This window comes from Athene noctua, chromosome 1 (assembly GCF_965140245.1).
Source record: "Athene noctua chromosome 1, bAthNoc1.hap1.1, whole genome shotgun sequence".
Taxonomy (NCBI): Eukaryota; Metazoa; Chordata; class Aves; order Strigiformes; family Strigidae; genus Athene; species Athene noctua.
Genome location: NC_134037.1, coordinates 237,865,389 through 237,891,245, shown reverse-complemented (window position 1 = coordinate 237,891,245; position 25,857 = coordinate 237,865,389). Strand labels below are relative to the sequence as shown.

The 25,857-nt window shown below is 37.2% G+C and overlaps 1 protein-coding gene across 14 annotated transcripts in view; it reads right to left on the bottom strand.

The window, feature by feature from the left end:
* Positions 1-25,857, bottom strand: part of POSTN (periostin) — a 39,777-nt gene that overhangs the window by 10,581 nt on the left and 3,339 nt on the right. For 8 of the 14 annotated variants that reach the window (XM_074913878.1, XM_074913895.1, XM_074913936.1 and 5 more), the window contains exons 3-17: positions 18,751-18,815; positions 17,358-17,515; positions 16,568-16,732; positions 15,555-15,701; positions 12,848-12,989; positions 11,441-11,653; positions 11,148-11,282; positions 10,167-10,315; positions 9,489-9,625; positions 8,491-8,621; positions 6,051-6,181; positions 5,777-5,879; positions 5,336-5,403; positions 4,831-4,876; positions 1,740-1,787 (exon numbers count right to left, since the gene is read on the bottom strand). In XM_074913878.1, the coding sequence (XP_074769979.1) occupies positions 1,740-1,787; positions 4,831-4,876; positions 5,336-5,403; positions 5,777-5,879; positions 6,051-6,181; positions 8,491-8,621; positions 9,489-9,625; positions 10,167-10,315; positions 11,148-11,282; positions 11,441-11,653; positions 12,848-12,989; positions 15,555-15,701; positions 16,568-16,732; positions 17,358-17,515; positions 18,751-18,815 (1,838 nt within the window). The remainder of the gene's footprint in view (positions 1-1,739; positions 1,788-4,830; positions 4,877-5,335; positions 5,404-5,776; positions 5,880-6,050; positions 6,182-8,490; positions 8,622-9,488; positions 9,626-10,166; positions 10,316-11,147; positions 11,283-11,440; positions 11,654-12,847; positions 12,990-15,554; positions 15,702-16,567; positions 16,733-17,357; positions 17,516-18,750; positions 18,816-25,857) is intronic. The other 6 variants (XM_074913885.1, XM_074913927.1, XM_074913963.1 and 3 more) reach the window with 1 other exon arrangement.

Below are 25,857 nucleotides of genomic sequence, written 5' to 3'. Positions count from 1 at the left end.
ATTGTACCTTCCTATGTGATTGATGTAGCAGGTGTACACAAAACAAAAGGTAATGCCATAGTTTGCCCTACTGCCTAGTCTAGGATCAATCCTTTGAACATTTAATCCATTAAGATTTGGGTTTCCATCAGTTTTGATTCTTTAGATCCCTTTAACTTGCCTGTGTATGGACAATGGAAGAACAACTCAAGTAGAAAACACTGAGACAGGAAAGGGTAGACATCATCCCTAAACTTGGGGGCGTGGTGGTGGTTTTTCTTTTTGTACTGAAACCTCCTTTTCATCATGATCTGCTAGAACTTCCTGACGTGCTGTGAAAATTAACATGCAGCTTTGCCAACTTTTTTCTACAGAACATTGTGGGCTTATGTGGTTTTGATGAAAGCTGCCACTCACTTACTGTTACTACTAGCAAGCTCAGAAGGGCCAGAATTGGCTTGATTTAATCTATTTCTGAATCATCAGCAGGAAGGCTGTACTGGCCAAAGATCATTCCCTGGTGTCCCAAAGCAGAAACACTGTACTGGCAATGGAAAGGATTAACTCTTCAGTACTTACAAACTTTACATTTTTTCTCTCTCCGGTGAATAACAGTTGTTCATTTGACTATAGAAGTGCTCAGACATTTCATTTTTTCTATAAAAAAGGGTTTTGTTTCAGATAGCTTTCAACTTCTAAACATCATGTAAGTTATGTATATGTATTTGTCCTGTCTCTAGATTTAACATAGAAGAAGGTATAGGTACTTACAGAGGTAAGTTACATAGGTACTTTCAGAGAGGGATTGACCTATATCATAGGAAGATTTCTAAAATATCTTGGATTAATTACTACATAGAATCGTCTATCCATTTATAGTGCTCTGTGGATCTGATTTAATGATAGAGACTAGGCAACAGAGATCAGCATATATGCTAGACGGTGTCTAATCCTAAATGAGATGAAGCACAGACAAGCTGCTGAAAAAGCAGGTTCATGTCACTTCTGCTGGGAGGAAGTCCCCCCAGAAAGAATGATTAAACAGTCTGGGTAAAATTTTTGCAAGACATTTTTAACTGCCTTTCTTCTCAGCTGAGCTCAACCAGATTTCCTTTGAGCATTTTTATTTCAATAGGAAACTGGACCAAATTAACAGTGTACCTGGACTAGTGAAATCAATGTGTGTTTTAGTTATGAATCAGAAGTGATTTTGACATTTCCAGCCTACTTTTTGTTCTTTTCAGTCCCACCACTAATTTTTAAGTCATGCTTTTGTCTCAAGAAATTGAAAAATAAAGTTTGGCTAACACGCCTTTCCAGGCATCTGACAGATATTGGTATTTAGAACTGATTGAAAATTATAGAAAAACAAACTTATTTTTTTCTTCTTCAAAGTATACTAATATATATATAATTTTTAAAAATAACTGGTTTAATTAAACAAAAAAGATAAATGTTTTTATTGAAAGTATAGTAATATTGGGGGAATTTAAAAGAAATTAAAAAACCATTATTTTTAAAATCTTTTTTAAATGCTCATAGAAAAAGGAGAAAATCCATTTGGGGAGAAGAACTGTGGGAAATCTTAATATATTTCAGTCAGTTCTAACTGCAATATTTGTATCTTTGCTTTTCTAGCAAAGTGCTGAATGTCCTGGACTTATGTACAAATTCACCCTGTTAAAGAAATATATACAATATATATACTGTATATGTATATGAACATATACAGAAATATATATTCTAAGGGCCTCATTTACCTTCCTTTTTGATGATGGGCTGGACGTTGCTTTCAATTATGTTAATTTCTGAAAGTATAGAAAATGGAATATAAAACACATTCCATTCTTACAGTTTCTTTATGGTAATGATCAGTTAGATTTAGTCTGGTCCAAGAATGTGGATAAAATTACAGATATTAATGGATGGAAAAGTAACTTAAAAGCATCTAGAGTATGGATCTTAGTTCCACTTACTAAATTATGGTGTACATGGGTCACTTGCAGACGGAGTCTGCTGGCATGTTATTTGCCTTTGTTCATGCCTCATGAAACCCACTGGTCATGAAACCCTTAACAATGTAAGGTACATAATAATAATGGCTCATACAATTCCCACATGCAGATTTGCACAATTCTCTGAAATATTGTAAATTCAAATCTTGCCCTTATCATTAGGGAGCTGACCTGTTAAACAGAGGAAATTCTCTGACATTCAGAACTGATCTCACACTTGATAGAATATCATGAAGAGCATGCCTGTAGTGCCCTTGGAAGATCAAGCTGTCCCTTTATACACCTAAGACAGGTTTAAGTATTCACTGAACATATCTCACAGATAGTTATTTGATGCATATCCATTCACTGGTAAGAAGCCTTCACTGGTAGAGGTCCCAGCCTTCCCATTCCCGTATTCAACTAAGTCAACAATAACAACTTTCTTGATATCTGATATTGACCTCCTTTGCTTCGGTTCACAAGCATTACTTCTCATGCTACTCTCAGTGGCTATGGGAGGTAGAATCATAGATTATCTCAAATTAGAAGGGACCCATAAGGATAACTGAGTCCAACTTTCTGTTCCTCACAGATTACCTAAAACTAAACCATATGACTAAGAGTGTCATCTAGACACTCCTTGAACTCTGACAGGCTTGGTGCCATGGCCACTTCCCTCAGGAACCTGTTCCAGTGACCAACCACCCTCTCAGTGAAGAACCTTTTCCTAATGTACAGTCTGAACATCCCCTGACACAGCTTCATACCATTTCCTCTGTCAAGGAAATTTACTCAGATCAGCACCTCCCCCTCTGCTATTCCCCTTAAGGAATTTGCAGACGGTGATGAGGTCAACCCTCAACCTTCTTTTCTCTAAGCTGAACAAACCAAGTGATCTCATCTGCTCCTAATAAGTTTTGCCCTTGGGACCTTTCACCATCTTGGTTACAATCTCCTGGACACACTCTAATAGTGTGATGTCCTTCTAATATTTAGGCACCCAAAACTGCACACAATACTTGAGGTGGGGCTGCAACAGTGACTGTAGAGTGGGACAGTCGCCTCCCTTGACTGGCTAGCTATGCTGTGCTTGATGCAGCCCAGGACATGGTTGGCCCTTTTGGCTGCCAAGGCACACTGTTGACGCATATTCAACTTGCCAGCAAGATAAACTATTCCATTTTTTGTTCCAAGAGTCTTAACTTCAATGTGTCTATTCTCAGTTTTCAAAAGCCTAATGTGATGATCTCCATTTTTACTGAGAAATGTGGGTAGAATCCTATAGGAATTTAACTATCCGCCTAAATTCATATTCCCTCACAAGCCAAAGCTTCATCAGGATCTTTGTCTTCTAACAGTTTTCTTCAACAGATTCTACTTTATATGCAGAAACTAAATGCAAACCCTGAGACAGGCTACAAGAGAACAAAAAAAATGTTCCTTTTTTACATTTGCTCCCTAAAGAGAAAATGGTCAGAACAACTACCTCCCATACAAGCCTCATATTTCCACATATGGGAAACAGTTACAGTCTGTCCCACTGGAAGTATTTTTGAAAAAGAAAGCATCTCATTGCAGAGTTTCATAAAAGCTACATCTTGAAGAGTCAGTACAGTATAGTGCTATGTCTTGGAGAGAGAGGCAGTTGTGATGGTCTGATTAAACCATAGTTAATGTCTCAACCATCTGGTAAAGAACTTTCACAAAGGAAATTATTTCTGTGGAAACAGTGGGGCTGTGCAGGTAGTCAGGGAGGCACAGCAAGAAGCAGCTGTCCTGCAGAGGTGGGACCACACTTTTTGGAGGCTGAACCTCTCTATCTTAAGTGACTCTTAGACCCAGTAGAGACTCTAAGACCCAATAGAGAAGCCATTTTCACGATGCATGTGCCAAAAGGAATGGTCAAACAATGGTCACACCTGCAGGGAGGGGGAAGTAACTCCCCAAAGACTCCCAAGCCCACCGACTCATTTCCAGAAGAATCTGGAGGTATAAACTGTGCATGTACCAAAACCAAGGAGAATTCTAGAAGTGCAAACTGTGCATGATGCCTAATTAAACTCACAAGTCCAGATGACCTCCCAAGGGAGGGGCAAGGAATTATAAAAGGGCACAAGTCAAAGCGTGGGTGGCTGTGCCTCTCCAGAACTGGACCCAGGCTGGCTGGACCAACAGTGGAACCAGGACTGGCGAAATCTTCCTTTTTGTCTTTCTCTCCCTTCCTCTCTCCATTTTCTCTCCCATTCTTAGTCTGTATGTCCACATATAAGGCAAGGCTTGCTTGGGCATGTTTAAGGTTTAGCGGGGTATGTTGTAAGATCTGCCACTAGTTGGTGTAAGTTTAATGCCTGTTGCAGAGAATGCAAATATTACTGACAAGGTTTCATGTCAAATATCTGCTGTGAGTGAATGAAAAATTGAGTTTTGTGAACGGAAGATTCCCTGGTGTCATTTCACCTTAATCTTGACCTGTGAATCAGCGAATCTGAGTTTTCATCCCATGAAATCGGGACATGACAGCAGTACAACTCTACTATGCACCAAGCACTGAACCTTGGCTAAAAACTGAAAAACAATCTCTTCCATATGTATCTTGCCTATCCCAAAGAGTTTGAACAGCTTACTTCAGAGTTTCCTGTCACACATCTGGAGAGGGAAAAAAGTACATACAGTAGCACAACAGTCAGAAACATTCTACTTTGAGTCTTTCTCTTCCTGTGCTTCATTGGCACATCTTACTTTCCCATAAATTACTTTCTTTTTGATTGAAAAAAGATCTTCAATTCAAGATCAGAATTGGCAACATTTAAAAAGCAATTGCAAAACCATCTGGAAATATTTAAAATGAACTTACTGTAAAACGTCAGTGGAATCTCTTTGAAGGTACTGTCACGAATGAACTATAAATACAGAAAAGTAATTTTAAAATTTGAAAGAAAGAGGATTTCTAGTTTCCAAATGAGTGTGGGTAGGATTGACTATTGATCTAGAAGTTAGACTATGCTATTTGCCTAGGTTCTTGCATTTATTGTTGAGGGAGAATGTAACCTCAAGAGGTTATCTGAGATACATAAGAATGCCTATTTTTTTCACAGGCTATTGAGGCTGGTGGGCTTAGTGACAGCAGTTTAGCCACTCGATATTTCTTTCAAAGAGGGATTGCCTCAAGGATTCAGAAATGATTTATTTTGGTGGAGTTATAAGGTGTGCCTGAGCTAAAGAGCAGATTTGGGCTGGTTCACATTGAATTTGTTGTCTGCTGAAGAAACAGAGGGACCAGAGAATCGCTTATGAATAACAACATACATGGTCTCACAGTTCCTGCCAAAAAGACAAAAGGATTATTATTTAAAGAGTACCTTAATTTGAATGTACTTAATCAATTTCTTCAGGATTGTAAGCAACTGATCATTTCCAACAGGCAGATCTGACAAAAGAAATAGGCATGTAAGAGGAAACACACATGTATGTTCATTTTACTTTCATGTACAGCGATCAGGAGGTGTAATCACTCTCAAACACTCACACAAGCATGTACTTTTACATATACATTCTTCCGTATTGGTGAAAAAGATAGCCTGCAGCATCTTGTATTCCACATACTTGAATTTCACAGAATTTCAGAGTTGCCATGACTTCAGGCAAGGTTGTTCCACAAAATGGGTAGTGAGGTACATTTTCTGTTTCTTATTCCACATAGGAATTGTCTCTTCAAATGAATTAACTTTAAGTTACTGCAACTACATGACATGTAAACAGATTCAGAAGAGCATGTATAAATTCCTAGAACAAATATTCACCTGCTGGATATAGGAGTTTATCAATAACATGAATGACACCATTGGTTGCCATGAGATCAGATTCTCTTGATTTCAGTTCATTAACCAGAAGAGTATCATTCACCTGGTAAAGGATGAAAAGAGAACAGAAGTTATCAGAGACATTAAAAAAACAACTCCAAACCCTGGTATAATGCTCAGAGAAATGCATCCCATTCTGTAACATGGATGGACATAGAATGTCAAATCCCTGTTATGAGGCTGTATCAAGGAGACTTCTTTTTCAACACTTAACTGTTTTCAAGTAGAGTTTCCCTCCTTGGATGGTTTTAAGAATGTTTGTCACACCAGGCTCAAAGCCGCTTCCAATGAAAACTCCTTGTATCAAGTGATAAAGAAGAATATTCCTCAGAGCATTTTTGTCTCCTATTTAAAAACAAAATAAAAGTAGGAGTAAAATTTAAATAGTAATGGATAGTTCTTTCTGGAAGTTCAAAGAATTCACACAGCCTTGAGCTGGAATTAAGCACATTAAGAATGAAACTACCATGAACACATAAAATGTTAATCTGCTAAAATGAAGATGAAGGAAGAAAAGCAACCATATGACAAAAAGGCTCTCAGAACATAATCATAAAGATGCTATGAGAACTCCTATACAAAAGTACAGAAAAGCAGCCAGCATTTTTCCATTTTTCTGTATTATTTTCTCTTATTTGCTTGCTCTTTTAATAGGATTTTTTTGCCCTTTTCTTAAAGGTGCTTCACAAATCATTCACAAACACAATATTTTCAGGACCACTAAGCAGTCAGCAATATCAAATTTCACCAAGCTACTAGAAAAATGCCAGCTTTAATACTGTTGAAATTAAAGTGAACCATAGCTAACAATATAATTATTTTCTTGTGTTAATACCCTTCTAAGATGACTGGGGGTAGCTTGCAACTCTTTATATGCACACATATTTTCCCACCTGGGGCAGGAGAAAGTTGCTATTTACTTCACGCAGAAAAGGAGTCATTGAGAGTGCTGTTTTTGTCTGTTCTCATAGAGAACAGATGCAGCTTGAAGAAATTGGGAATTTGTGACTGGACCATTCATAGATAGCGTCAAGTTACATACAAAACCTAAACATGGACATTCAAAAGCTGTTTTCACAAGCATCAAATTATATGTTTTCTATGCCACAGTGGTTACTGCTTAAAATAATACTCGTTTTGTGCCTTTCTTACAGACAGATATTTTTTTATATTCCTTTAAAAAATTACATATTTTAAAGTTTCATTTTTTATGGAGAAAGCAACATAATATCTTTAATGAAAAACAAGACAGAATTGCAGAAGTAACCTGACACAAAATATTGACATTCTGCTGCAAAAAAACAGTAAGGGTAAATTAAAATCTCATCTACCAAGGAAGGTAAGTAGAAACTGAGTCACAAAGATGGGAAAAGATAGTACATAAAGCCCCTTGAAAAGCGGAATGGCAAATATATCTGTATTATTAATTACAGAAATAATCCAAAATGGTATGTACCTTGGGTGCAACGTCAAGCTGCGAATTGAAGACAAAAATAAACTCAATCTTAGTTAATAAAATAAATATACAGTTTAATAAAAACAGAATGATGGCATTTATCCAGTTACTTCAGTTCACAACCTTGAGAGAAGCTTCATTTAATTTTATAGCTATCTAATATTAGTCATTTAGGCTATCTGTTAATTTATGTTAGTCACTAGAGACACACTGGGCTAGAAGGTAATTTCGACCACTATCATAACTTTAAATGCCTGAAATGATAATGCGAATTCACAGTGCCTCATTAGTGAGTTAAAAGTTGTATAGTCCTGGGGTTGCTGCTTATCAGTGCTCTGAGCTTGACTCTAAAGTTGTTAAGGATTCACGGGATTTGGCTCTATGTCGTTGAACTTTGATCTGAAAAGTGCAGGAACAGAAAATGTAACTGACCTTCTGGATGTGGTATTCAAGGCAACCACTCCTCTTGCACTTACGCACGAGCCAGATTCACATTATTCTTAAATAAACTAAAAATATTTATAGTGCTTTGGCCACAGTCTACTGCTCTAGTGGAAGATTCTGCAGTAGATTTAATTATTCGCTCTGCATTTCTTCTCTTATGGAAATAAAGCATGACATTAAAGAAACTACTTGTAAATCTTGAGAAAAATCTATATAATTCCATAGTTAAGAGTGTAAGATGGAAAATAATTACTTAAGTTGGCATTTAGCAATATATACCCAATATTTAACTTGTGGAGCACCTGTGATATCAGAGATCACTGGGTGGATGCAGAAAAGAGGAAGGAAAGACAGAACAGTCAATACTCTGCATCTTTTAATGCGATGGTCACGACTAAAAAAGAAACATAATAAAAGAGTCTTTTCAGTTTAAGAAAATCTATAGCAAGGTTCAATGATGAAAAGTTGAAGCTAATTAAATTAATGTAGATTTTTAACTTGGAAGATAATTACAGTTTAGAATAATATATCAGGGATTGAAACTGAAATAGAAATTTTAATTCAGGTTTTCCGCTTTTTTTCCAGAAAGATATTTTCTCTATCCCCCAAGGAATTAATCTAGGGAAGACCTGTGACCTGCTCTATGCAAAAGGTAAGATATTTTATCAGATATCTTTTGTGTAAGAAATGCACTATCCACCTTTTCCATTAATTTTACCTTTGCTTATATTTCTGGTTTTCTTACATTACTTACTTATCAATATATCCTTATCGTCATCAGTCAAACCTTTAAAGGCATCATTAGTTGGCACAAACAGAGTCCATTCTCCAGGACGTGACAGAACATCATCTAAATCTGCAGCTTTCACCAGACTGAGGAAAACGCTGTTTACAACAAACAGACAAACCACAAATATATTCTATTGAAGTGTAGCAATTATACTTGGGTCCAGGCACTTAGTTGCCTCAATTTTTCTGACAGGCCATCAATCTTCAAACACTGCCACTATTTTTCCCAGAAATAAAGAGAGGGAAGGAGGGAAGGAGGGAAGGAGGGAAGGAGGGAAGGAGGGAAGGAGGGAAGGAGGGAAGGAGGGAAGGAGGGAAGGAGGGAAGGAGGGAAGGAGGGAAGGAGGGAAGGAGGGAAGGAGGTCTTTAAGAGTAGCAGAATGAGGAAAAAGGACTTGAGAAATCAAAATATATTGGCAACCTGGATCAGAGCAGAATGCATCACATAACCCCCCCACAGATCAAAGAGATGAAGAGAGGTTTCCAAGGGTAGTTGCTCTCTCTAGTATATTGAGATACTTGCAGGGAGGGGACAGAAATATATACTGGAAGGATAAGCAATCATGCTGCACCTGTATAGAATTATACTACACATTAATTAAACCTCCAGACTCAGCTGCATTTATAGCTCTGGATGTATCATCCTATCCCTTTTGTCCTCTTATTCCTCTCATTCTGGTGTTTTATGGACTCCAATGTGCTGTAAACAACCATTCTGACAAAGTCTGGGAGCCCTGTCAGCATACAGCTAGATGAAAACTCCCTTTGTTTTTTCTTTCCCACTGCCCAACCCCAACCCCCTCCCCCCCCCCCTTTTTTTTTTTTTTAAAAGGAGGTAATAACCACTTCCCTGCCCCCAAAATCCAGCAGCCCACAGTCCACAACTATTTCTCACACTAGCTGTGCCGTGTATACTGTTACCCTCCGTCGGTAGATCTCAGTGCTTTCAAAACCGCTACTCACCTAAAACGCTTATCATTTCTCAGCATTTCATGTAATGTCTTTTCTGCTGGATTGATGATCTGTCTGAAGACGTGAATAAAACCATTCCTTCCTTCTTTACTACCTCTGACCATGCATGAATTTTCTATACATACAGCCTGATTAAAAGAGAAAGACATGTAGCTATTCACACAATTATACACATTTAAATCTGTTCGATAAAATGAAATGGATGCTTACTTCCTAACAGGTTCCTACATTTAAAAAGAATATTCATATCTATTTCCCACAGTCAAATTGTATGTTCTTGCTAAGAACTATGGTATTGCTTGAGAAAACAAGAGTAGCAAAATCTGGTTAAGTTAATACGGTGTAAATATTTTCAAACTTGATCTTTTTGTTTCCCTTGATAAGGTTCTTAATTAGTTCTAAAAACTAGCTTTAAAAATTGGTAAATAATGAAGTATGAAATCTGTAGTCCTGTTTTGTTTTCCAAAAGGGTCTTCCATGCAAACAAAGGTCCCATCAATAATAAGGATCAGATTTACATTTTTCCCTAGCTTCAAATTTTTAAAGATTTTTGCTAGATAGTCGTAATGGTAAGCGTTGGAGGTTTCATTCAGCTTTGTCTTTTATTCTTGCGTGACTCTTCTTTTTCATAGTTGGGATATATATTGTTAGAAAGCCCCATTCACTTACTGTGCGATACACAAAGACTCTAAGCAGTTTTCCTCCAATTGTCTCCAACTCTTGTCCATTGTACAGTTCATTGAGACCAACTTTCACTTTTATAATGTGATTCTGCAGGATTGTTTTAAGAAGCCGTTGATCCATCCTTAAGGTGTCATCTAGAAAGCCATTTAGAAAATAATACATAGTGATTTATGTAGTGAGTTTTCATTCAGATAAGGTTAGCTGTGGATGCTATATTAAAACATGATGGAAATACTGAATCTTTCTTTGAAATGCTTGAGTTAAAGGCTTGTATGCAGATAATTAATAGTTAAGTAGTTTCTGCAATATGCCATTCCTTATTTTTGACATAGTCTTCATTAATTACTATAAATAATATGGCTGATGATTTATATGTGGGCCTGCTCCATCTTCTGAATTACTGTTGAAATTCTTATTACAACCTTTCCTTTCTGCATGTGCATTTTAAAACCTTTCCAGATTTGTTCAGTGGAGATGAATTAACACTCATATTCTTGACAGAAGGGCAGAATGCCCATGGTGCGCTTCTGCAAATATGCAAACACCAGTTTTCTAGTATATTTGTATCAGTTTTGCTCTGCTTTAATATACAGGAAAATACAAAACTCGTATACATTTTTTGAGAATAAATGTGAATTTAATGCAAGTAATGCAAAGATTAAGGGAACTGGCAGTTGATTAATAGCTTTCTTTTTGAACAATCTGTGCATATTTTATATCTTATTTTAGCGATACTATTTCCATTAACAAATGATACCACTAAAAACAAGCTGTGCAGCCTGGTGGAAAGGCTTATATTGTCTTTCTGTATGGTATGTATTTTGAAAGGATGAAGTATCTATTTCTCTATGACTTTCTTTCCTTGCGACTTAGAACACGTACTGGGGCTTATTTGGAAAACCATTAGGGTAGCATATATTCTTGTTTATTTTGACATTCAGAGCATAATCCTTTAAGGCTACTAACCTGAGAAAGCACCATTCAGAGGTGCCAGGAGTGTGTATTGGCCTTCTGGTCTTAGAGAAGATGCCAGTCCTAGCTGTGCCACCAGGTCAGTAAAAGTAGTCTGCTGGGCACCCCCAAGTTCAATGACTTGTTTGGCTGCCAATAAAGGAATAAGAAAAGGTATTTTAACACACAATTTATTCCTTTTCCAGTTTGATTCTCCATGCTTATCCATAACAATATATCTGAGGCAATCTAGGTAAGATTGTAGAAAACATCTTCAGTGTAGAAAGTTTTTCATACACATCACTGACCAGAATCAGGAATTAACACTTCATTAATGAGGTGGATAACACCATTGCTTGTCACAATATCTTTGCGTTTCACCATCTTCACTCCATTCACAGTCAGACTTTCACCATCACAACCAACTTCAACCGTGTTTCCTTCCAAGGTTTCATAGACAGCTCCACCTGTGATGGCTTCAGAGCACTGGAGAGTATTTAAAATATGGAACTTCATGAGAGCTGTAGAGAAAAGAGCAGGAAGTTCATATATACATGTTTGGACACATTATTCATATATATATATATATATATATATAATTCACATATAGGTATGGGATAAATCTACACTAATTTTAATAGTTTACCAGCTTATCCGGTATATTTGTTTATTTGCACTCAAGGATTATTTATTGAAAGTTATTTATATGAGAATTGATACTATAGGCCTCTAAACAATGCCTTTGGTCAAAAATCTTTGGTATTCCTTATATTACAAAAACCATACTGGTTATGCTGTGATCTGCATGTAACAGAGTATATAACTCAGTGACTGCAGATAATATGCTCTAAAAGGACCTCTGAGTACAAAGCTCTATAGGCTATGCCAAGTCAGCCCCAGATATATATTTTGTTATGCCTATGCTCACTATGAAGTGAGATTCAGTGTACTATCCTTTGTGGGTATCAAAAGAATCAGCCAAAAATTCCTGAAAGGAAACTGAAAAAAATAATTAAAGAACCACAACAAAAATATCACGTTATTTTAGGATTCCATTTTTAGTCAGTCTCATTAAAATTAGCCCAGATCCCTCTCTTCACTATTTTTCACTGAGATACTATACAGTGATTTAATCAGGCTATAATGAAATGACGGAGAATTTGTTTAGTGCAGTTGGAGCTCACAAATGAGAATAGAAATGAAGCCTTCCATTTCTTAGTGAACTGTTAGATTACTGTTCACATAACAGTTATTATTTAGTTTCACTGTAGTTCTCAGAAGCATAAGTGTGCTGACTGTTATAGTTTGCCAGTGTATATAGTATAAATTCAGTTCAACTTGCAGGACAGAACTTGCCTTTTACAAGAATATGTCTTTTTTGTATGAAAAAGTTGTTCATGAGAAAGCTATGAGAGAATCCCACATTCACATAGCCCTGCATTTCTAGAGGCAAGAATTTCTATCAGAACTATGCAGCTGAACTATTAGAATTATCAATGTGCCTATATTTTCACAGTTCCTTTTAAACTTTTGGAATCTAAATTTTCAGTGAATTTTAATCCTTAGGTAACTGGAAAAATCAGAGACAGAATAAGTAACTCCTCCTATATGTACGAAAGTACAGGTGCTTCATTTCAGAGCTACTAGGGTAATGTGGTTTCTACCTCCTGATCTACTCACCTGTATTTATGATTTACAATAACAAGGTTACATACCTTCAGAAGCTACCTTGTCACCCATGATCCTTTCTAAGACTCCCCTTGGAAGTCTCTCAAAAGCTTCATTAGTAGGAGCAAAGAGTGTGTAATGACCAGGCCTTCCAAGAATATCCAAGACATCTGATGCGATGGCAGCAGCCTAGAAAATAAATTTGGTTTTTAACACTGTTTATTAAAAATATTATCAAAATACATTATCTGTCTAGTTTCACCTAGTGCTTGCAGGTATGTTAATATTAGACTGAAATGAGATCAGTGTTATAAAAAGATGAAAAAAATAGTTGACAAAAAGGAATATAAAATTAATTTTGTGGGAAAAATGTGTCTTTATTTACCAAGTTACATTCTTAATTCAGCACACAGTAATCAACATATTCTGATAGAGGTGATAACAGGACAGAAATTTTTCTTATTATGGACTGAATTTTTAAATTAAAACTGAGATCATACATGTTTTCGCAAATTAGATGAAAGCAGATTATTATCAAATTATCAAAGCCAAAAATTTGCCCCTGAAATAACAAAAAATGTATTACAGGTGTATGACTAATTTGATTAAATACAAGGAGAAGGGTTTGAATCACAACAGGAGGCTGAGGGGTGGCCTCATTGGTCTCTACAGCTTCCTGAGGAGGTGAAGTGGAAAGTGTTGGTCTCTTCTACCTGGTATCCAGGGGCAGGATGCATGGGAATGGTTCAAAGCTGCACCAGTGGAGGTTCAGACTTGACATTAGGAAATATTTCTTTAAGAGACAGTAGTCAAACACTGGAACAGGCAGAGAGGTGGCTGATGCCCCAAGCCTGTCAGTGTTCTGAGACATTTGGACAACGTCTTTAATAACATGCTTTAACTTTTGGTCAGCCCTGAAGGGGTCAGGCATGGACTGATCATCTGATCATTGTAGGTCCTTTCCAAATGAATTATTCTATTCTATCTCAGGCTTTGAGGCCAGGAAAAATTATCTCCACATTTTTAATCCCCAAAGTGTTACTCAGCTGTGGACATTAAAAAAAGTAAAATGAAACACAGCTGATGAAAAATTCTCTACTTCCTAGTACTGAAGAAGAGATAAGCAGTCTGAACTAAATAAAACGCAATTCAATATTTTTCAAATAAATAAAATTTCCCTTTTATTCCTTAAATAAATGTTTTTAACTTGCTTAAAAATCTGTGTACAACCTCAAAATTTGGGTGTTTCTGTTACTGGATTAACCCTAAAGACTACTGTAACAATATGTATTTCTTTGGTGGCTGCAACCTGTCCTCATTAGAATCAAAGACTGAAGAAAAAGAACAATGCAGGAAAAGTAATCAGAGATCTTGTGAAAATATATGATGGATTAAGAGGGTAACATGATAAAGTATGCCAGTATAAAGTATGAATGGATTTTCTAGAAAAAGAACATATGTAAAATTGAATAGATCTGGACTTGAGTAAAAAATTTGCGCAGTTAAATATGAAATACTATTAGCTCAGTCTAAGACAGGAAGATAAAGTGCATGTGAAACTGGCAATCTGGAGGATAGGAATAACCATCCTAAAATAAATGTCATATTAGAGTCTTGGGGCTGATTTTGTTTAAGGGTTTCCTTAGCACATTTTCTTTTGGAGACAAAGTCATTAAAGTGGTATGAAGCGCAGAGGCACACACAAAGGAATTAGCAGGTGTATGTGATATAAACACAGACTTCACCCTTTGAAAAGTCAGAAAGGCAGAGTCCAATGTGATGCAACTGAAAATAAATAATCCAAGCGTGTACCCTGGAAACCAGTAAGTATTTTTCAGGCAGAGTTAGGGAGGTATGCAAGTTAATATAGAAGGAATAGGTAAGACCTTATCTAGGATTAGGTGAAAATGTCTGCTTAGAGTTCACAAAAGTTAAACCCAAATAGAAGAGATACAAGAGAGAATGCACCGGAAAAAATGAAATAGAGAGGGCTTCCTTTTCAACTGGAGACTAGAAAGGTGTGGCTTTTATATTCAGTTATTTTAAAGGGGTTTAATTATGTGGTTGGCTATTACATTCATAGACTAGATTTGACAGATCCAGAGGGTCTTTTCCACCTTTCTGTCTCTGCATTTAAAATATTTTATTTTTATTTATTAAACAGATGGAGGAGCAAAAAGGACAACAGCTATTTGCAAAACCATTACATATTTTTTTAAACATGTGCAGCATGAAATCCCATTAAACTAAGCAGACACATCCTCTAGAAAAAGGTGAAATTAGAAACTTGGACAGAAAAAAACATGCTGCTTCTGCAAGAAAAAATCCTTCTGACATGAATCTACCAGTGTTCTGAAACTTGCCATGAGTCAGGTTCTGGAATTTGAGTTGTCTACCATTTTCTGTTGTTCATTTTCGAATTATTCTTATTTTTCTAGCACCAGACACTAACTTATGCTCACGTTTCATTACGTCAGTTCCTGATGAGAAGACATGATTTTTATGTACAGGGACACATTCTGTCCCATTGATGTGGTCTTATTTGATCCACAAAAGAGCAAAAGTAGACTCCTTCTGTAAAATATACCTTACATTTTAATATAGCTAGATTTGCAATATTAGCTGGAGTTTTAAATTTAATTCATTTCTATCTCTTACTGAACTAACCCTTCCTACTTCCAGGTGTCATACACAAATAGAAAAGAAGGAAAAAAACAAAAGACCAGAGAAGCATTTTTATTTTTGCCCACTTACTCTAAGAGATGAAAGATCATCCTCAACTTCAATGAAATCTTGAATGGTATTTCCAACAGCGGTCAGGACACGGTCAATGACATGAACAACACCATTGGTAGCAATCTGGTTTCCATGGATGACCCTGGCACAGTTAACAGTAACAACCTATATTTGAGGAGACAAGCAGTAGAAGATTAAGTGTTAATTTGATCATATACTTGGAATGTGATACTTACAATTGGCAAAGCAGGTACTGTGCATTATGAATTAATTGTTGTTCTTTCAGTTTTTATTTTAAATTTTAAGTAAAACCTCGAAACATTTGAAAGGCTGACTAAGCTTCTGGAAAGCTAGCAGCAGATTTATTCAGGCTACACTGATTTCATATTTATGTTTTATTTCTTGTTGCAATTATTCAGATTTGTTTTCCATCTCTGATTAATATGGTGATTGTATTGGTTTTTACTGGTGTAAACTGCAGTCATACATAAACATTTTGATGTATTTAAGTCAACAAGGATGAGTGACTTAACTGGGAGATTTCAAACATTTTAAAAAATAATTTTTTTTCCAGCTAAATAATGGATGTGTGTCCCCTACAATCTTAAATGCTTCTACTGTGCACTCCAATTCAAATAAAAGATCTGATTTAATATTATTTTGTAAACACATGAAGATTAATAGTAGATTTGCTCTCAGATTTATTATGATCATATATTTTGACCACAAAAGGCTTTGCCTTTTAGGAAGAAAGTTCATTCTCGTTCAAACTTTGACTTCTAAACAGCAAACAGCACGTGTTCATTAATTCTTTCTTAGGGATTAGTCTACACAGCAGACACGATTTCTTCAGGAGAATATTATTTATTTTTGTCTGTGACAACTGACTTGCTAGATGTTGAACTTTCTATAACCTATTTTCTTAGCTATAGAAGAAAATAAAGACTATTGGCTATAACTGAATAATTATATTATGAAAAAAAAAAAAAAAAACCAACCAAAACCTAACAAAAAAACCAGAATAGACTTACCCCATTAGGATAATGGTTAATAAGTAATTTCTGGTCATTATACATAGACACCAAAGTCATGCCATTCTTAAGATCTTTTGTCAGCATGCGCTTGTTTACCATGTGATGGTGAAGAGCATTATACAGTTCTATATTTACATTGTCAACCAAATTCCTGTGAATTTCCTGAAGAAGAAAGGAATTTAATTAATTAGAAGCTTCAAAACATTCTTCCAGTCAGGAAGACATACATATTGCTTTAACTTAACATATGGTTTCAATATATTTAACAATGGATACTCCTTGTTAGGAGACACAACTTTGATACCTATCAATCTGGCTCTACTTAAATGATGTTTTAGTCTGATCTGCTTGTAAATGAAAGACAAGAGGTCTCATTACAGTCAAGTCATTGGAGGAGCTTTGATTCAATATTTAACTGAAAAGATTACTAAAATAAGAACACCTGAATCACTGACGCAGTACAATTTTACTCAACATCATGCAAATGCTGGAATTCCTGTCAGTTTTTTCAAAACTATGGTATTAACACTATTTGTCATGCAAGTGATTAAATAGGAAACACACATAGTTGTTTAGTACTCTTGAAAATAAATTCAGACTCTTTAGCTTCAGCAATGTATGTTAAATATGCAAATCACTTTATTATAATTTGTCTAATGTCCTTTCATATCTAAAATATCAATACAGTTTCTAGTCTACTTTATCACAGACTAGCCGTTCAAGCTAAAACAGCATTAGCTGAAAGAGAAACATACTTTAACACATGCATGCGCACACACACACTTACTGAATTTAATTGCTCCCATGCTTCATTGCTTGGTGCAAAGAAAGTGAATGATCCTCGTCCCTCAATCTCTTCTCTCAGCTTTGATATGTCAGAATACTGCTGTGTGGAGATAGCTCCCACAATACCCAGCGTACCATATACATGATCAATAGGAACAACTAAAATAAACATATGAATACTGTAAACTCTTCAGCCATCCAGTTTCTCACAATCAAATATACTTTGTTTCTTTTGTTTGGACAATACTATTGCCTTTCCAAAACTGTTTTAATATTGATTTAAACAGTGTGTTTGGATTAAAATTTTATTGTCAACATACTCAAAACCCACCCAAACAGATCTGCTTGTTATTCAGTTTTTTGGTTTGTTTAATGAAAAATTAGATCAAACAAAAACAAATAGTGTAATATTTTCTTTAGAAGAGTTGTCTTGTTTTGTGCCAACCCAGTCTGAAATGGGAAGCTATGCACTGTCAACATGAGTAAATTCCATCTATAATAACAAAAAATTTCAATGGAGTGGGTCTCATCTGGTCATGGTAGACCAGAATTATTCTTATGTGGCGTCTTGCTCTTCTTCCAGTGTGTGGTTAAACATTGCTTCATAAGAAAAAGATTCATCTCTCCTAATTCTAGGCATCTAGAAGTGAACCATCTGTATGGGAGCGAGTTGTTCTTGGCTCTTTTTATTGTCATGGAGCAGAACAGGCAATGCTAGAGTGTGACTGACCTCATCCTAATGTAAACTTCTAAAGTGAGATTAATTCATCTAAACAAACTGAACTCTGCCTTAGATATGCCTAGCTCTGTTGTTAAATGTCAAAGGATTCATTCAGATATAGGGATCTAAATTAATGAAATATATTCCTTCTCAGATTACTCTGTTTCAATGAATTTTATTTATGCAAAACAAAATAGCACAAATAGAAGAAATCAAGAATTCCTGTCTTCATTTTCATTCCTTCTTAGTTTATTTAAAGCTTATAACACTCCTTTAGTAAATAAGATTCAAGTCTTCTCAGGAAAAGGAATAAACAGAATTTAAATATGTCACACCTCATGTTTTGGGTTTCTGACCTCAGGGGTATGCTTTACGTTATTCTGGGGTGTGATGGGAATAGGAATAAAAGTTATTGTTTGGGAACTGAAGACACTATCTTTTCTCTCCAATTCAGCAGCTGTAAGGAGCTGGAAAATTCAATTTAAACTACATAATCAAATTCAGTGCTAGCTGATTTTCAAATGTCTTGGCTGTGTGTAAATGAAGCCATGTATTCTCAGGCAGTAATTCTTTAAAAAAAGGCAATAATTTCTCTAGACGACCATCACTGAAAGTCTCTTGTGTTGTAATGCCTCTCATATACTGACTCATCCATATGAAAATAAGCTTGTACCTGCAGGACATCCTCTCATACCATCCATCTTCATATAGCCAGGACAGCACTCATATAAGACAGTTCTGTGGGATATAGAAAAAAGCACAGTTAAATAATATACAGGACAAGGACAAGTGTATACTAATTTTAGTTGGGTCTAATTTTAAAATTTTTTTATTATTAATTTTTCATTGCTAAGTACACACTCTCCAGATCTTCATTCCTTTTTTATCTTTCAATCTTTTCTGTATAGACTACAAATTGGTGTATTTTACTAAATGCAAGGCTTTTGAATTTATAGAATGACTGCCATCACTAAGTTTAAGTGCCAGGAAAGAACATGGGATGGGATGTGGAACTTATGTAGAGTTACTAAAAGATGATGTGACTAGAAGAGCAGCTGAAGAAAATTAATTTAACTGGTCTAATTTGAAAAGATTAGGTAGGACTGAAAAAGGGGCAAAATAAAGAAAGTTACGATATTGAGAGAAACTGATGGCAACAGAGTTGTAAAGGGGAAAACAAATTAATTTAACTGAACAGAAATTAAATGACAAAACTACATGGGGTCATCTACATACTGGATATAGGAGCTAATCAGGTATTTAGGAGAAGGTCCTGTGGACTGTATGGTGGTAGAAAGTGGGACGGCAGAGCCTCGGTTTTTCAAGGAAGACTTTGAAGAAGCTCAGGAATGAGAGTGAGAACTAATTAAGAACAGACATAAAGCAGGTTATAGAGAAGGAAGACACTAAAGACTGGATGGATGGATGGATGGATGGATGGATGCAAGCAAAAGTTCACTGGTAGATGTAGTGAGGATAAAACCCAGACTACGAAAAATGAAAAACAGAGTTAAAAGAGTATGTCATCACAGCATATATAGAATTCAGCAATACCAGGGACCAGGAACTGTTATATAATGATGACAATAAAATATTCTCAATCTTGAATAACTGTAAGTTATACATAACGGCAAACTAGGGTTAACTGATAATTCTATACTGTAACACTCAATTTAGCATTGACGGTCTTATAGGTTATAATGTCTTCTTAATTAATATGTCAGAAATAGAAGCTCTACTATAGATCTGCTCTTCAAATTCTCCTCTCTTACACAAAAGTGAAAATTCACTAAAGTTATCACAGAGTTGATTCTGGCTCCTCAGGAGAGGGAATGCCAACAAATTATACAATCTTACCAAAGTCTAAAACAAACTTTTATACATTAGACTTCAAATATTATTTTTCAAATTGTGGTTCACTGTGAATGACAAGGGAAAATTACCATCATGGTTTTACATAATAGATTTATTTTTATAGGTGTGACTGTTGTTTGCAGTGCTAGAGTTCTGAACACTAATTCCTTGAAGGTTTTTGCTGAGTCTTTACCACTACATTCCAGCTTTTAATTTGTAGATTCTTTGGTGGCAGCTGAGTACACTCCTCTCATTTTTCACAAACTAAAACCAACAAAAGATTAACCATAAACACATTAAAATGAACAGCTTATTCACATGAACAGTTGAACTTAAGACCTTCGACATTCAAACTACTTGAGGAGATTAAGAAATGAAAGTAGACTGAAAGAAAAAATAGCATTACAAAGCATGATTATAAAAGTGAGCATTACTGTTCAATAATTGACAGCAATCTGATAGAGCTCATGAAGGTTAAATATTTTTTCTTAAAAAAAGATAGACTTCCATTGCTCTGTGTTACTAAAATACTTTGTCTCCATTCCCTCGTATTCATATACACACATGACATTGTGCCATGTGCATCTTTTTAACCAGGAAGCCTTATACTGAAAGTATTTGTATAGTTCTTTTAAATACATCTCTTTCTTTAAAACAATTTACTGAATGGCTAGTTCTTGGAAATGCAAGAACAGCATACAGTTTAGGCTACATATTTTCTTACTGATAAGGAAATTAACTTTATACTCTTCCTTCTGTTTCATCCCTGCTAGAGGCTAATTTAAAAAAAAAAAAAATCTATTTAAAGAAAACTGTGCAGCAGAATAGGAGTCAGAATGTTCTCCCAGTTGTGTGAACTGCTTTGTCATGAGAAAATATTCTTTTCTTCCATGGAATAGAAAAGATCTCCTCCTCACCCCATAAGCAGCTATGAAAGATTTCAGTCTTAATCAGCTTTTGGAAAAGGGAAAAAGGAAGCCGACTTATAAGCATAGAATAACACATGGCAAGGTTAGTCTTCTTACCATATCCAGCAATGACACAATTAATGAAAGGCAGAAAATTGGCTGAAGAACATAGTTAAGAAACAAAATGCTTTTTCAGCCAAGCATTACAAGATCAGTGCCTTTTTACCATGTAATTTGTTATACACAGCCAAGGCTTTTTTTCAGACATCAAGGATTACTCTAAGTTCCTACTTACAGTATTCATGTTTCCTTACAGTTGACTGCAATTAAAAGGTCCATATATCTTGTGTTCAAAATGTAGTGAGAAAGATGGAATGGGAGAAAGGGGTCTGTTTGGAGAATCCTATGATAAGGTTAGAACCGGATAAAACACTGTGGAAGATGCAGTTCCTCAACACTACTCATGTATAGACACAGTACACAGTGGAAGTCCCATCTCACACCTTAAGTTATCTTCACTCTTATTTCCCTACCGGTTCAATATAAGATGATGCCCAAGCAAAGAAAACTGTTACTCAGATAACAAGCAATGCTACATTCTTGAGTTTTAGGAGTGGTTTTTTTGTTTGTTTGTTTGTTTCTTTTGGGGTGGTCTTTCTTGTTTGGTTGGTTGTTGGAGGTTTTTTTAGCACAGAGTTATTCTGACCTCATCCAAAGGAGTATATTCCAAAGGAAAAAGGGGCAGAGCAACACTACTTTATATATTTGTTATTCTTGGCTAACAGAGACATTTTCAGTTTATTCAGATCAGCTCTGTGACTCATCTGTTTCTAGTCTTGCTGGCATGGAGATAAAATACTGCAGAGAAACTGTGGAAAGACTTCTGATCAAATAGGTTTTGATTTTAGCAAATCTTTAAGTTGCACCTCTATTGGAAACTTACAGCAGTGGGTAGAAAGTGTAAATAGTAAAAGCATTCTTAATATTTTATAGATCATATACACAAGTTAGGGAGGACATGTTAACATGCAAATTTTAACATGAGAAGATCCATTGTCATTTGGATTCACATTCTTATTACAGTAACCTCTTTAGTCATGTCTGCATTTCTGTTTTGAGTACACAGAGTGTAAAACTTCCATTAACAGCTAAGACTAAGTTGTAACAGATGCTCTATTACAGCCAAAGAAAAACCCCTCAGGAGTTCTATACACACTGTTTTCCCCCTCTAGCCTTGCCCTTTGAGTGCTTGTACAGTGGTAGGAGTGCTAAAAGAGGAGGGAGAAGGTAGGCGATAGTTTTGTGTAGACTCTCATGACCAAATCCACCCAGCCCCACTGATCAAGGTCCTCCTCTGTTTTGCTGTAGCAGGCTTCTTGACTAGGGACTTACACAGGCTCTGTAAAATGTTTTAGAGCTTACATGCCTCTAAATTCTAGTCAGTGAAGAGAAAAAAGTCACCACCTGACTTTAGTTCAGTGAGTCCAAACTGCATCTGGTTTCAAACTATTTTTCCTGACACATAAAGGTATCTATCGCTGCATAGCTCATTTTACTCAAAGTAATTAAATCCCTGTTAGATTTGTGTTAAGAGCAGACTTTCTCTCATGGGAAGACACTACATCTATCTAGGAATAAAACCACAAGAGTAGGTTGCTTTCTAAAACTGACTTTGAGAATATCCAAGTTTCAGTCTAAGTTGTTTTCAGGAAACACCCTTCTTCCCAATGTGTCTACAGTGGAATAAAATGTAGTGCCAAAAAAGTCAGTAGTATGGCAGACTTTGCACAAAAGGTGAAGTATTTTGGATGACTTGTAACATGTCCACTGAAGGAAAAGGGAAGTCAGTATTATAGAATCACAGAATCATCTAGGTTAGATAAAACCTTGAAGATCATCCAGTCCAACCATTAACCTAACACTGACAGTTCCCAACTACAGCATATCCCTCAGCACTATGTTGACTCTACTCTTAAACACCTCCAGGGATGGAGAAAACACCACTGCCCTGAGCATCCCTTTCCAACACCTAACAACCCCTTCTGGAAAGAAATGCTTCCTAATATCCAGTCTAAACCTTCTCTGGTGCAACTTGAGGCCATTACCTCTTGTCCTGTCGCTTATTACTTGGTTAAAGAGACTCATCCCCAGCTCTCTGCAACCTCCTTTCAGGGAGCTGTAGAGGGCGATGAGGTCTCCCCTCAGCCTCCTCTTCTCCAGACTAAACACCCCCAGTTCCCTCAGCCGCTCCCCGTACGACCTGTGCTCCAGACCCTGCACCAGCTTCGTTGCCCTTCTCTGGACACGCTCGAGTCATTCAATGTCCTTTTTGGAGTGAGGGGCCCAAAACTGAACACAGGAATCGAGGGGCGGCCTCACCAGTGCCGAGGACAGGGGTCAGATCCCTTCCCTGTCCCTGCTGGCCACGCTATTGCTGACACAAGCCAGGATGCCATTGGCCTTCTTGGCCACCTGGGCACACTGCTGGCTCCTGTCCAGCCAGCTGTCAATCAACCCCCCCAGGTCCCTCTCTGACTGGCAGCTCTCCAGCCACTCCTCCCCAAGCCTGTAGCGCTGCTGGGGGTTGTTGTGGCCCAAGGGCAGCCCCCGGCATTTGGCCTCATTGAAACTCCTCCAGTTGGCCTCAGCCCATGGCTCCAGCCTGTCCAGGTCTCTCTGCAGAGCCTCCCTACCCTCGAGCAGATCAACACTCCCACCCAACTGGGTGTCGTCTGCAAACTGCACTTGATCCCCTCGTCTAGATCATCAATAAAGATGTTAAACAGGAGTGGCCCCAAAACCGAGCCCTGGGGGACACCACTCATGACCAGCTGCCAGCTGGATTTAACTCCGTTCACCACAACTCTTTGGGCCCGGACATCCAGCCAGTTTTTTACCCATCAAAGCGTGTGCCCATCCAAGCCACATGCAGTCAGCTTTGTCAGGAGAATGCTGTGGGAAACAGTGTCAAAGGCCTTGCTAAAGTCAAGGTAAACACCATCCACAGCCTTTCCCTCATCCAATAAGCAGGTCGCTCTGTCATAGAAAGAGATCAGGTTTATCAGGCAGGACCTGCCTTTCATAAACCCATGCTGACTAGACCTGATCCCCTGGTTGTCCATTATATGACTTTTAATGGCACCCAAGATGCCCTGCTCCATGACCTTCCCTGGCACCGAGGTCAAACTGACAGGTCTATAGTTTCCTGGATCATGCTTTGTGCCTCTCTTGTAGATGGGTGTCACATTTGCCACCCTCCAGTCCAATGGCACCTCCCCAGTTAGCCATGACTTCAGGTAAATCATGGACAGCGACTTGGCGAGCACATCTGCCAACTCCCTCAGCACCCTGGGGTGTAACCCATCCGGTCCCACAGACTTGTGTGCATCCAAGTGGTGCAGCAGGTCTCTGACCACCTCCTCTTCCACTGTGCTGACCTCAATCTGCTTCCCCTCCCCATCTCCCAGCTCATGAGGCTGGGTGTCCAGGGAACAGCCAGTTCCACTGCTAAGGACTGAGGCAAAGTAGGCGTTGAGCACCTCAGCCTTTTCCTCATCCTTAGTTACCACGTTTCCCTCTGCATCCAGTAAGGGAGGGAGATTTTCCCTAATCCTCCTTTTGCTATTAATGAATTTACAGAAACATTTTTTGTTATCCTTAACAGCTGTAGCCAAGTTGAGCTCTAGCTGTGCCTTGGCTCTCCTAATGTTCTCCCTGCATAACTTCACTACATCTTTATAGTCTTCGTGAGAGACCTGGCCCCTCTTCCAAAGGCAATAGATTCCCCTTTTGTTCTTGAGATCCAGCCAAAGGTCCCTGTTTAGCCAGGCCGGTCTCCTTCCCCGCCTGCTCGTTTTTCAGCACACGGGCACAGCCTGCTCCTGTGCCTTTAGGACTTCTCTCTTGAAGTATGTCCAGCCTTCCTGGACTCCCATTTCCTTCAAGGCTGCCTCCCAAGGGATTTTGTTAATCAGTCTTTTGAACAGGTAAAAATTATTATAATGCCACCTGGAGGAGAAGATTCTAATAAAAAACTGTAAACCTATGGGTCCTGAAAAAATTGAAGGCAGTGGTAGGGCAAAGGACCACGCATAGTCTAGTTTGACTGGAAATTTATCATTAGTACCATCATCAAATGCAAACAAATCTGCAATCGGTATAAAAAAATGAGTTCTAATCTCTCCAGATTTGTTTATGAAAACAAAGCCAAAATCAAAATGGGAGTGACTGGTTAGGATTACAGACAGTCAGTTATATTCAAAAGAAACTTTTGGGGATACAGAATAATCAGATTTCTTGTCTTGCTAGTATGTTCATTATGATTTGTTCTAAATCTGCTCTAACTTACTGCTGTTACTTTCTTCCACCTCCTTAAGTAAGCAATTAGTAGCTAATAAAGTTTACAAGAGCAGAAAATATAGGGTCACAGGTTGGTCCATGAAAATCAGGTCTTTTTCTTGGCTCTGGTGGGGCTGTGGTATCATTCTTCTTGTCTAGACTGACTTTAAAGTTGAGACTTCAAAGCCATGGCAGTGCTTGAAAGGCAAGATTCTGTGTTGGAATCAGTGTTTCACTGTATTGGAAGTGTAACTCAGCTCCATTAATTTATGGTATACTGTCAGAGCACTGAAAACATTCTCTCAGAAATAAAATGGAAGAAAACTTTCTCCTAGTATATCTTCCCTCAGTCTTTTTCCTAAAGATCTTTTCCAACACTGTGTTGTGACATGTAGCATCTTTCAGGAATCAAAAAATTCAAAGCCTCTGACACCCAACAGCAGCAGATGAAACCACAATCCAAGCCCATGTCAGGTCCTTGCCTGACTACTATCTGATTACATGTCTCATTTTAACAGTGCGAAAATCATTACTAAAGGCATTTTCTCACATAAATACTCATTTGGGAGTCTGAATCAGTTTTACATTAGTAAGTATACAGATCACGCTCAAGAAGAACAATGAATATAATTGTTTCTCAGGACAGCTGAACCAGCCAAAAAATGAAACAAAATATAAAG